This window comes from Podarcis cretensis, assembly GCF_951804945.1.
Source record: "Podarcis cretensis genome assembly, chromosome: 10".
NCBI classification, from domain to species: Eukaryota; Metazoa; Chordata; class Lepidosauria; order Squamata; family Lacertidae; genus Podarcis; species Podarcis cretensis.
In genome coordinates this window covers 14,869,858-14,883,157 of record NC_137179.1, presented here as the reverse complement: position 1 = coordinate 14,883,157, position 13,300 = coordinate 14,869,858, and the positions used below count along the sequence as shown (strand labels likewise).

At 44.5% G+C, this 13,300-nt stretch overlaps 1 protein-coding gene and 1 long non-coding RNA gene across 4 annotated transcripts in view; one reads left to right on the top strand and one right to left on the bottom strand.

Moving 5' to 3' along the window:
• The window catches only part of LOC307225407, a 503,606-nt gene that overhangs the window by 233,500 nt on the left and 256,806 nt on the right, over positions 1-13,300 (bottom strand). The gene's annotated exons all lie outside the window — the stretch shown is intronic.
• The window catches only part of AEBP2 (AE binding protein 2), a 34,120-nt gene continuing 22,745 nt past the window's right edge, over positions 1,926-13,300 (top strand). Inside the window, exon 1 of one of the 3 annotated variants that reach the window (XM_079992712.1) lies at positions 1,926-2,823. In XM_079992712.1, the coding sequence (XP_079848838.1) occupies positions 2,096-2,823 (728 nt within the window). In that variant the 5' untranslated portion in view covers positions 1,926-2,095. The remainder of the gene's footprint in view (positions 2,824-13,300) is intronic. The other 2 variants (XM_079992710.1, XM_079992711.1) reach the window with 2 other exon arrangements.

Sequence of the window (13,300 nt, the reverse complement as noted above, 5' to 3'; positions counted from 1 at the left end):
GTCAGGATGTTAATGATTAATTGCCTGTGGTTCCACTTTCTTCCTTAACCTCCTCCTTCTCCACCAGCTGCTGCTCCCTTTCCTAGGAAGAGTGCTGTTGGCTGGGTCAGGCCAAAGGCACATGGAAGCCCTCTACAGTGGTACCTCGGGTTAAGTACTTAATTCATTCTGGAGGTCCGTACTTAACCTGAAACTGTACTTAACCTGAAGCACCACTTTTAGCTAATGGGGCCTCCTGCTGCTGCCGCGCCACTGGAGCACAATTTCTGTTCTCAACCTGAAGCCAAGTTCTTAACCTGAAGCACAATTTCTGGGTTAGCAGAGTCTGTAACCTGAAGCGTATGTAACCTGAAGCGTATGTAACCCGAGGTACCACAGTACTTCAGGATCCTGCAGCCACAACGGCCAAGCAGATGCCTAGAGGAAGCCCACAAGAACAACCCTCAGCGCAACAGCACTGACCCCGTTACTAAGTCCCAGCAACTACAGTCCCTATGATTCTTTGTTTAAAGTGGCATGGTGCTGCTTCAAATGTATAGATGCCGCCCTCCCAAATGGGTGAGACTTTTCCTCTGCTGTCCCAATGGGCATGAGATCTAATGGGTTTGAGTGAAAGCAGAGCAGATTTTAGCCGAACATTAGGAAGAACCTCTTTACAGTAAGGGCAGTTCAACAATTAACCAGACTCTGTGTGTGCAGATGGCTTTCCCTCCCTGGAAGTCTTCAAGCTGCGCCTGGAAAACCACCTGTTGGAAATGGCTTGGGCTGGCCCTGTGGAGGAGTGAGATGGGTTGTCTAATCCAACTTGCTGCTTTCTGCAAGAAATTCAGTCTAGAGCATTCATCCTGTTAGGAGACATCCCATCCCAAAGCTGAAATTCTCAGAGAACTAGAACCAATCCCTCTTCCCAGGGAACTCAAGTGAAGACGGTTGGAATATCATTATTTTTATAGCAAATGTCAGATTATGATGATTCTTCCCATCACCACCCCTGTTACATTTGCAAGAATAAAGTGCATTAAAATAAAATAAAATCGAGGCGATCTTAAGCTTAGTATTTTAACTTTTGTATGTTTTTAAGTAGGGCCATGAATTCCCCCCCATTTTAGCATTACCATTATTATTTATTACATTTCTTAGTTGCTTTACTCGCAACCAAAGAAACATACAGACAATAACCTCCCCGACCCAATATGGTACATTACAACCAAGATGAAAGAGATATGCACTTATTTATCATTTTATAGCGTGATCTTTCAGGTCTCTCTCTCTCTCTCTGTAGTTTTTTTAAAACAAACAAAGAACCGAGCCGGGTATTAAATTGCATGAAATAAATAAATACCGTATTTTTTGCTCTATAAGACTCACTTTTTCCTTCCTAAAAAGTAAGGGGAAATGTGTGTGAGTCTTATGGAGCGAATGCAGGCTGTGCAGCTATCCCAGAAGCCAGAACAGCAAGAGGGATTGCTGCTTTCACTGCGCAGTGATCCCTCTTGCTGTTCTGGCTTCTGAGATTCAGAATATTTTTTTTTCTTGTTTTCTTCTCCAAAAACTAGGTGTGTCTTGTGGTCTGGTGCATCTTATAGAGCGAAAAATACGGTAATATATGAAACGAAAAAAAGCAACAACTGCCTTGCGAGGTAGGCTGGGGCTCACACAGATACCCATATCCAGCTTCCCGTGGATTAAAGGCAAGGATTTGAACCTGGCTCCCTGCGTAGCCTCACTCTGAAGAGAGGCACCAGCACAGGCTGCCCCCCCCCCACCCCCGTTCCATCTCAGCCAATCCCTTGGCCCGCCCACCCCGTCCTCCTGCGGTTGCGTCCTCGGAGCCCGCTTCGCATTTTTGTCCGCAGGCGGCTGCCGTAGCGAGCGGGGCGCGCGCGTGCCTGGCGTCGCCGCCGCAGCGGAAGCTCCTCCCACTTCCCTTCCTCCTCCTCCTCCTCCTCCTCCTCCCTCCCCTCGCCCGCCGCGGCATCTGGCCGGTGAGTTGGTCCGTCAGTGAGCGAGCGAGCGAGCGAGGGAGCGAGCGTCGGGCTGCGTAGGCGCGAGAGGAGAGCGGAGGGCCGAGCGACGCCGAGACTCCCGACGCGCCATGGCGGCCGAGCTGAGCGACATGGCGGAGCCTCCCCCGCTGGGGGTGCCGCCGCCTCCTCCCTCTTCCTCGGGCGCTGAGGAGGCCGAGAGCGAAGCCTCCCCTTCGGCCGAGATGGAGGCCGAGCCGTCGCCGCCGCCGCCGCCGCTGCTGCTGCCGCCGCCTCAGCCCCTCCTGAGCGGCGGCGAAGGCGCGGAGAGCATGTCGGAGCCGAGCCCTCAGAGCGCCAGCCAGGCGGGCGACGGCGACGACGAGGACGAGGGCGACGACGAGGAGGACGAGGAAGACGACGACGACGAGGAGGCCGAGGCCGGCAGCAGCGCCGGGTCCTCCTCCTCCTCCTCCTCCAGCGGCTGCTGCAGCGACGAGACCCGCTCGCTCAGCCCCGGAGGCAGCGAGGCCGACGCCAAGGCCGGCCCGGGAGGAGGAGGAGGAGGAGCAGGAGGCGGAGGGAGCGCGGGCAGCGGCGACGGGCCCGGGGGCAGCGGAGGAGGCGGAGGCCCGGCAGCGGCCGGAGCGGCGGCGGGAGGCGGAGGCCCGAGCGGCGGCGGCGGCGGCGGGTGCAACAGCAGCTCCAGCGGAGGAGACGAAGGTTACAGCACCGGGAGCGGAGGAGGAGGAGGGAGCGGCGGCAGCAGCACCTGCAGCGCCTCGTCGGCAGGCCGGAGGGGCAGCCTCGAGATCTCCTCCGATGGGGAGCCGCTCAGCCGCATGGACTCCGAAGACAGGTCGGTTGGCGGGGGGGGGGGGAGAGGGTGCGCCCGTTCTCAAGTTTAGGGCCCCCCGGGGGCGGAGAGTTTAGGGGACCCCGGGGTGCAAGTCATCACAGTGGGGACTCGTGGTAAAGGCCGGGGCAGGATGTTGGTGTGTGCCCCAGTCCCTTGAAATGTTAATTTCGCCTTTAAAAATCAGCACGCAAACTCTTAAAAGCGGATTACGCTCCCGGCCCAACGCCAACCCTCAGCATCTTTTCGCTTCCACCCCACCCCGCTCCATTTTTTGCGATGCCCCCTTCCAATCGTCTCCCATCTTTGTTCCAGGTTCAAAAGTTCCAGAAGTTAAGCTGCTGCTGCTTCACTTGGCAGGACTTGCCCTTGGCCTGAGCATGGCTCCTCCATCTTGGACAGGGAGGGGGCTTTTCACCTCCCTCTTTTTCTTCCTAGGCATGTACAGCACTGTTGCCCAAACTTGGGTCTCCAGCTGTTTTAGGACTACAGTTCCTATCATCCCTGACCACTGCTTGCTAGGCATGATGAGAGTTGTAATCCAAAAACAGCTGGAGACCCAAGTTTGGGAAACACTGATGTAGAGTAAATCCTGCAAAAGAATTGCTACTTGCTGCCCCAGGTGTGTCAAAAGTATTAAAAGGTTTCATGCGTGCCCATAGTAAGGTAGCACCAACAAGACTCTATCCACCCTAAAATGCCTCTTCCTGTTCTTCCAGGGCAACTGGGCCTTTATATATTGCATATCCTCATCTGTCAGTGAGAGGAACTTTCTATGGTTTTTCTGTTTGTTGGAATGGTTATGGCCTGTTACTACACAAATCCTCCTTTTCCCCCATCTGGCTAGAAGCCAGGCCCCATATAATCCATTGCTGGTTTGGGAGGAGTTGGTTTAGAGAGCCTTAGACACTCACCTTGTTGTATTCTCTCCCCTCATTTTTTTCTCAACTTCTACCTTTTTTTACCACACCCTGTTCTAGCTTTTTACGTTTTTATACACTCCTCTCTAAAGTCCTCAAAAGACAGCTTAGCTTGGGAAGTGGGGAATGGTTTGCACTGGTTCCTCTTCTCCCTTACTCGCCCTTTAAGGGAGCAGCAAACACCTAATTGTGTGTATCAGCCGTGTAACTAACAAGCATATCTTGTAAAATTTACTAACACAAGTGGGTTTATGCAGCTTATGAAAACCCAGTTGTGCTTCTGAACAAAAGGGTATGTATGTAAGAAAATGCTTATATTGGCACAACAAGCTTCTGCATGGCCAATGGTTCTTAGTTGTGTTCTCACAAGCATATGCAGCAGATAGTAACAATCTGTTGGGATTCTGGGCTTTTCTTAGTAGGTATGTTGTTTTTTATGATACTTGTCTATTAGTATATAGTTTGACATGATTAAAAATAAGTTGTTAAACTAGTCCTTGTGACTATACTATTTTAACTTGCACCTGTTTTTTATTTAGTCACTCTATTAAATGAATAGTAACTGAAGGCAGATTGATTTCATGCAAACATGCAAGTTGCAGTGTTGAGCCAGTATTTGAATTCTTAAGGCTAGTTCAGTTCCTAGGAGACAGTTGCTGACTAGAAGAAAACTTGGAAGCTTATTAGATGCAAAATAGTTTGCATTTAAAAAATAATACAGTCCTGAAATATTAAAGTTCCTTAAAAAAATTACTTGGCCCAAGTCCCTGCAAGCCAGAATTTGCTAGCCTCTAGATTCCATCTATCACATATAAAATCACATTGAATTGTTGAGTAAAGGAGGAATTTATTATGAGATACTAAAGCTTATCTTAGATAATGCTGAAAATGTATAATTCCATAATCATTTTTTAAAGTTTTCCCTGTTTCCCCAATCAATTAGTACATAGAAATTAAGTTAACAGTGTCTTTGTGAGTACAGGGATAGGTGCTTTGGCTCATCACTGGGGTGCCTGCAACAGGAACCCCCCTTTTTTGTTGGGCTACATGGAGGTGGGGACATGGAAATCCTTGGGGGAAGTTGAAGTGTAAGCAAATTTTCCTTTTAATACTTTTACAATATAAAATGCAAACTTACTTAGTGCATAGCTGTGTACTTACTGTTTTCAGTATTTATGAATTTTGCGGAGAAATCCTATTCATATTTACTCAGAAGTAGAGCCCACTCTATTTAATGGTATATACCCCCTGGTTAGCTTGCATAGGACTGCTGCTTCAAAGCACAACTGCTTCAATGACATTGGTTTGTAAATTCCAAATTGTGGATATGCCCAATAGTAGACAGAAAGAGCAGTACAAACTGCTGAGAACACACATCTTAGTTCTTGCTGTTTTGCACATTTCTTTACACATTTGTCACTTGAGATGTATATTTTTTAGGACCTACCTTACTTCTGTGATATAGGTTGTTTTAAACCATTTCCCACACTAAGTTTCAATTGTTGTATCCCACCCTGGAACCCTTGGATGAAGGGTGGGTAATAAAATATAGTAGTAATACACAGAGCACATTTTGAATAAGTAAAACTGTGTCTCAAAAGCATTTTGCTATTCAAAAGGAAAAGTGTTTAATATTTCCCCCCAAATTTCCAGTTTTACCATTTGAAAAACTGAATGAAAGAAAAAGCCCTTGGGGAGGGGGCAGGGGTGATAGTGGTGATGGTGATTTATTAAATTTTTATATACACCCTTCATCTGAAGATCTCAGGACAGTTCACAAAATGGTTCCCCCTCCCTTGAATTTTTCCCACCTTCACATTTCTGTAAGTCGGAAATCTTTCAAAATTTACTCTTCTCTACTTCAGCTCTCTCTGATGGAAATATAATGCATGATGTGCCCTTTGGTCTAAATAAGAGTGGATGGTAGCAGCTCTTTTGGGGCATTGATGACTTCCTGCTCAATACTGTATTTGGGAACACTTGTCTCCTCTTGGCACATTTGTGTGATAGCTCAGGACGGCTGAGGCACTACACCTGGCCAGTGCCAGTAGTGGAGGCAATTTCCAGTATTTCCCAGGAATGGAGTTGCTGAAAGTAGAAGAGCATGTCCTATTCTGTTAAAATTAATAATAGCTCATCTTAAATACAGAACTTTAATATTGATCCCAAATACAAAAAAATTGAGCCAAGTTAAATTCCATCATTATTTTTTCTATTTTCATTTTGGTTAATGTTCTGATTATAAATGTTGCATTCTTCCCTGGGTGATATGGAGTCAGCAATTGCCCTTGGAAGTTTTTAATGCTGCATTTATCTAAAGTCAGCAATCCATTTTAAGGTATAAATTTTTGTTTATAAGAAGCAGCTACTAAGTGGGCACTAAAATCTGCTAAAACAGCTTGCTTGTTTAATGTGCTTTAAACACACATTTATGACTTCATAAAAGCCCCATAGGGCAACAAATCACATAATGAATGTTCAGCAGATTAAATATGCTTGGTGTACTCATCCCTATCATTTGACGTTCCTCATATCCCTGTGCCTTTATACATGAGCTGTTTTTGATGCAGCTGACAGCTAGGTGGGTTTTGCTTTATAACTGTGAGGAACCCAACATCAAAACAGCCGACCAAGATTGAATTCTTTAATGGTCTTCTTCAAGTATGATGCATTTAAAGGTGCAAACACTTGATTTTTTGTGTGTGTGTCAGCTTTACTGGCATTCAGCAGCTCATCTTTATCCTGCACATATTCCAGTCTTCATTGAACATTTGTTGTGATAAAGTTAAAAGACTCCATGTGCTGTTCCATCCGTTTTTCCTCATCTGTCTTTAACTTCTTAAAGTTTTCATTATGTTCCACAGTATGACGGTCGTACAGTCTGTTCGACTTCCAAAAACGTTCAACAACCAAGGCGCGGCTTCCAATTGACTTCAGGAGCTTCCTGCAGTCAATCAGAAGCTGCATCGGATGTTTGGGTTCCAAAGAATGTTTGCAAACCAGAGCGCTCACTTGCAGGTTTGCGGCATTCGGGAGCCAAAATGTTCAAGTCCCAAGGCATTCAAGATCCAAGGTACGACTGTACAATGGTTACAGACTAGCAGATGGAGATGGCTGTAAAAATGAAGGCTTCTTCGTGTGTTTTATGTATACTTCAAGTGCATGTACATGCATGTGCCTTTAAAAAAACCATTAAACTCTTTTGAAACTACAAATTAAAAACAACAAACCCAGATGCAGAGAGTGAGTTATTAATGTAAGTAGCTTACACACATGCCTTCTGAGCTTCACTTGCTCTTCATTAATAATCTAATTTCCACTTATAGATCTTAATGAAAGTTAACTTTATTATAGACATTGAAAGCTCTGATGTGTGGCAGCTTGGTGTCTCAGTATTTCAGATAAAAGTGGTATACATGGCTCTGAATCTTTTAGCCTTTATATGTGCTACAACCCCATCAAAAACAGCTTACTAAGTTTTGGGGAAACTTAGGTTATGTTGCAGTATAGCATGGAGCTCCCTGAAGCAGTTCAGACTGCTTGAATAAGAATCAGAATCATTGGTTTGTATTCTCTGAACTAATCTTCCCTGTAGGCCCACTTTACCTCTGGGCCTCCCTGAAACTTTTTGGTTTGAGCTGAATGTTTTCTTGTAATTGAGCTGATCCCAAATACAAAAACATAACTTGGCACAACTGAGCCTAAAATGATTGAGTTACCATAATCATTTGCAGAGGCTACTGTACTGTCATTTCTCTATCTGTGGTTAAAATGGTGTAGAATCCTTATCCATTGCATCTTCACAGTAATAAATGGCAATCGTTGCCCCAGTGCGTTCATGGAAGAACTGGGAATGGATTTATACTTTAGTCGTTCTAAGGGCCTCTAGAGATGGTGCTGTTGCTCTCAGACCTTGTATGTAGCAAGAGTGGTTCTCCCTTAGAAAAGACATTGACTACATGAGTGGTGTCACATTTATTTTAAATAACTGTTTCCCTGATGCTACTGTTATTTTCTCTGTGAGTGAGGGAGTTGGGGAATCTACCATTTGGGGACCAGTGTTAGTCATGCAGCAAAAACTTATTTATTCTTAACAGTGAGCAATGTTTAGAGTTGGAAGGGACCACGAGGGCCATCTAGTTCAATTCTCTGCAATGCAAGAATCTTTTGTCCAATGTGGGGTTCGAACCCTTGACCCTGAGATTGAGTCTTACGATCTGCAAAACTGAGCTATCTGAGGATATGTAACAGCAGTATGAGGGAAATTTGAGTGTTCTGAGATGTACACATTTGTGATGAATATGTCTATGCATATGACCAGGTGGGCAAAAGTTTTGGGGGGTTTTTTTGATGACACATATGTGAAATGTACTTATATGTAAGAATCAGAACTGTCTAGTGAGTCAAACCCTCTGCAGTGCAGGAATCTTTCACCTACCATGGGGCTCAAACCCACGAACCTAAAAGTTTCATGTTCTACCAGCTAAGAAGTAATGTTCATCCTTTTTGAATCTACATTTGAGTGCTTGAGCAGAGTGACATGAATGTAAGTTGCTGTCTTAACAACCTTAATCCTTTTGGCTAACTGGTTTAGAGACCACAGAGTGCAAAGAAGTTCTGGTGCCATCAGCTTGCAGCAATCAGATGTCTTCAGCAGAGGCTGCTATCTCCGCAAACCTTGTTCCTTTCTCAATAACATTTACATTTAGCTTCACACTGTAAAAGCATCAACATAGACACACAGTTTCTGGAAAAGACCAGTGTGAAGTGAATTAAACATGTGCCGCTCCTATAAATTATGTGGCATGTATAGGAGAGAATTTTGCACTCTGCTTTGGAGAAGGGGGACATTGGTTGGAATTCTTCTTGCTGTTTTCTCCAATTCCTAAGAGCAAAGGGAGAACTGAAGGGAGAGCAGTGGTTGTCACTGGCCATGAATAAGCAAAATCCAAATTCATAGAGGCCTGCAAATGCTGCCAACAATGTGGAGATGGTGGGAGGACAAATTCTTTGCTTCCCTTCAAAGGGAACATTCAAAGGAACGCAGAGAGGATTGGCTGTTACCAAGGGAGGAGATAACTTTCTTCATTAGTGTACAAGTCAAGTTCCAACATTTTCTTAACTCACTATCTGATTGTGTACATTATATCAGAAAAGACAAGTGGTTGGAAACTTCACTCAGTTCAAACCCCAGCTGGGACTGGCTAATAGGATCTCTAATCTTTACCCTGTCCTTGAACAGCTATCCTGAACTATTTGTCTGTTTCTGGGAACAGCTGAAACCAGAAATTTGGTGCTCACCTCTGAAGTCTTAAATGGCTTGTGCCCTACATATCTATTGTGCTTCCTCCTTCCACATGAACCTGCACAGGTCGTCTTCAAAGGCATTAATCCGAGACCCACATATCTTCTGAAGTTTGTTAGGTTGACTGGAGTTGTGGTGATCCTGGTTGTACTGTTGATTTCCTCCATTTGTTTTCTTATATCAGGTTGAGTTTAATTATGCATTTTATGAGTTTTATTTGTTTACTGCCTTGGAAGTCTTAGAGCTGAAGGGTTGCAGACGAGTTTGTCAATTGCTGTTTGGAGAGCTTTACTTAAAATGCAGTTAAATCTTAAAGTGGGACCAAATGGGAATGGAATCCTGGAGTTAGATATAATGCAGCCCCAAAACAGTCTTGTTTCTTTTTTCTTTCCTCTCTAATAACTTATTTTTGGTGTGCATTTGACCACTCCCTTGACATTTCATCTGGTTGTCATCTAAGCCCTGGACACCAGAAGAAAGAGAGCAGAACTCTCAAAGGATGGCTTTGAAGAGAAGCTCCTGAGCCTTGGGCTCTACAAAACTAGTGTGTGGAATATTATAGTTTAGCTGCTGTTACGCTATAAACTGCTGAGCTGACCCTTACCAGGGCATGGGTGGATACAGGGCAGTTTCTAAGTGTGAATTCCCAGCTATGTTTGGGAAAGCTGTTCCACTACTAGACTGAATTAAAACTTTTAGATAGATTATTTTATATGCTGCTTGTAAGCTACACCCTCTGCACATGTCCTATGACAGTACCAGTCTTAGCTCAGATTAGTGGGGAACTTAACCTGAGCTGTGCCCTGTCTTTGAGGGGCTCTGTCTGAGCAGTGACTAATGTCTAGGACTTGAGATGGGGGGAGGTACAATAGTGCCCAATGTGTTGTTGTTCATTGCCTTCCACATATGTTCCAAGGCGTTGAATGGAATCTGATAGAACAGTAACTAATCAGCACAAATAAAACCAAAATGAATTTCAAACAATACAAAATGGATACATGTGCCAGAGATGAATTCATCCAGCTGGGCAAGCTTGTCAGAACAAACATGTCTTCAGTTGTTTTTTGAAAATGCAGATAATTGCCCCAGTAGGCATGCTGTTCCACAGAATGGGGCATTTATGCTGAAAACCATACTTCAGGTTTCCATAGAAGGGCTACTAATATCTTTGGAACTTGAAGGAGCGTACTGACCTGCTGGGTATGCAAAAGATACGCCAATCATTCAAATAAGCTGTCCCCAAGCTGTATATGTTAGTGTCAAAACTTTGAACTTGGCCTGGTAGAAAATTGGCAACCAGTGCAAATCTCTAAGACTCACTAGATCTTTTTCATGTGTAGAACTGGCAAGCCAAGTGTCCCCATCTTATAACAGTGCATCTGGTTCTTCCTGCCTAAGTGTAGAACCTGACATTTGTCCCTATTGAAATTCATTTGTTTGTTTGGGCTCAGTTCTCCAATCTGTTAAGGTCTCCTTGAATCCCGGTTCTGTCTTCTACGGCATTAGCTATCCCTCCCAGTTTGGTGTCATCTGCAGATTTGATGAGCGTTCCCTTAGTTCAAGCATGGCCAAACTTGGCCCTCCAGCTGTTTTGGGACTACAACTCCCATCATCCCTAGCTAACAGGACCAGCGGTCAGGGATGGATGGGTATTGTAGTCCCAAAACAGCTGGAGGACCAGGTTTGGCCATGCCTGCCTAAGTAATTTATAAAGACAAACTAGCTACGAGCTTAGGACAGAATCCTGCGGCACCCCACTTGTTACTTTTTTCCAGGAGGATGCGGAACCAGCTACAAATCCACCTGAATCCTAGCAGACATCAAAAATACAAAAAAAGTCCATACCTTTGTCAGCATTACGGTGATTGCGGGTGGATGGTAGATCAGAAGCAGAGGTCTGTATGCTGCCCCTTGACCCCATTGGAGCATGTACAGAACTGGGCTAAGGGAGACCATATGATTCTTAACATAGGCAGATATTTTGTGAATTCCAAAATCTGCATCAGCTTTGACTTAGGTTAGTGCAATTCTGTGTTGCCTCCCCCTAACCAGCCAAGATACACTTTGGTTGCAAATAGTTGTGTGTGTGCCCATGGAAAGGTTTGCATCTCAGGAATACTGTTCTATGAACAAATCCAGACTGCATGTTGACCTCCAGGGCCGCTGGTGTAATGATCCATCTGTTAGATCTGAAGTGTGCCTTAGGGAAACCTGCCCTGGTCAAACACTTTAGGAAGGAAGGTTTAAAGGCAGAGCACGAAAATACTTAAAGATTGTTTAGGTTTTTTGTATTTATCTGGCATTGTTTTGCAATGTTTTGTCTAATCAGCCACCACAGCATTTATTTGATGAACACTACAGTCATACCTTGGGTTGAAGTAGTTTCAGGTTGAGCATTTTCGGGTTGCGCTCTGCGGCGACCTGGAAGTAATGGAGCATGTTACTTCCAGGTTTCGCCGCATACACAGACACTCAAAATGACGTCACGCGCATGTGCAGAAGCAGTGAATCGCGACCCACGCAGACACGGGTTGCGTTCGCTTCAGGATGTGAACGGGGCTCCAGAACGAATCCCGTCTGCATCCAGAGTTACCACTGTACAATGAATATTTTTGTATTTGTTTTTGACTGACCTAGCCACTACAATTTTAACAAATGCAATACAGGCAGATTTTTAGATAGCAGGCCTTTTCATTACATTTGCCAAAAGGGATTGCTAGTAATATTGATGAAATCTCATCCCTTGAAGGAATGAACTGCAGATCTTGAGTGCAGTGTGTTTCTTTCCTTTAATAGAATAAAATACCGTAGCTGTAGCAATACTGTTTCTTATTTCTTATGTGTCCAAAATAAAGCAAGGTGTTATGTGACATAAAGCATAAAAGCAACAATCACCAAAACATGCCCAAAAGCTTTTACAGTCTTGCATAAGAGGGTGGGGGGTGGGGAGAAGGTGCACAAGGAGGCACCTGCAGTGCAGTCCTGTTTCTTCGTACTTGGAAGTAAGCTCCATGGTGATAGTAGTGTTTACTCTCTGTTAAGTGTTTCTGCAATTTTAGCCCAGCCTAAGTTAAATTAATACTATTTCTGGTGCCTGGAATGGTATTTGGTTGCTTAGAGATACCTGTTGATGCAGCCTAGAATAGCATTAGCTTTCCCCTCCTGCTGCATCAACTGTTGACTCATGCTAAGCTACTGAGAACACCTAGATCCATTTCACATGTACTACTGCCATCTAGGTGTCCCCCCATCTTATATTTGTGCAGCTAGTTCTTCCTTCCTGAGTGCAGAACTTTACATTTGTCTCTAGTGAAATTCATTTTGTTAGTTGGGGAACACTTCTCCAATCTGCTAAGGTCATTTTGAATCCCGATTCTGTCTTCAGCGACATTAGCTATCTCTCCCAGTTTGGTGTCACCTGCAAATTTGACAAGGTTCCCCTCAATACCTCCATCCAAGTCATTTATAAAGATGTTGAACAAAAATGGGCATGGGATAGAACCCTGCAGCACTCCACTTTTTATTTATTTCCCAGATGACAACTGTTAGCGAGCACTCTTTGGGTTCAGTCAGTCAACCAGCTACAAATCCACCTAACAGTTATCTCATCCAGTCCACATTTTACTAGCTACTTACAAGAATATCATTGGGGAATTTGTCAAAGCCTTACTTTGATATGCTAAGTCCACAGCACTCCCATGATTCACCAAGCTTGTAACTAAAAAAATAAAATATAAAAATTAAGAGATCTGTCTCGCTTGACTTCTTTTTCAGAAACCCATGCTGGGTATTAGTACAGGTGGTGAACATTTTAGGCATGTTCAAATGTTGTGCGATAGCTGACATGTGGGTCCTTTTGGACCCAGAAGAGGGAAGAACGGGGAAATGGCCATTGCCTGCAATCACAGTCATTCTTTTCTATGTGCTCAAAGACTGAGCCAATGTGCAGTTGTTTACATATTTCCAGAAATGGCTGTGATGTATAGTATGTGTACATCAGTTTTGTAAAGAATCCCAACAGTTTTTAGTGGTCTGTTGGAGACCAGCAGAGAAAGGGCAAAAAATCTCATTTTCTGTGTTCAGAGGAGGGCTCCCTTTGGCAGCCCATTTTGTTTCTTCTATGCTGGGCACAGTGGAGGGACAGACTACTCCATCCCTTCTCTGCCAACCCACCCACCTGCATGGAGTTCCTTTGTTACACTCCTGGTCCGTGTGGAGCAAAACAAGCCATGATCGTGGGTTTGCATATAATGAC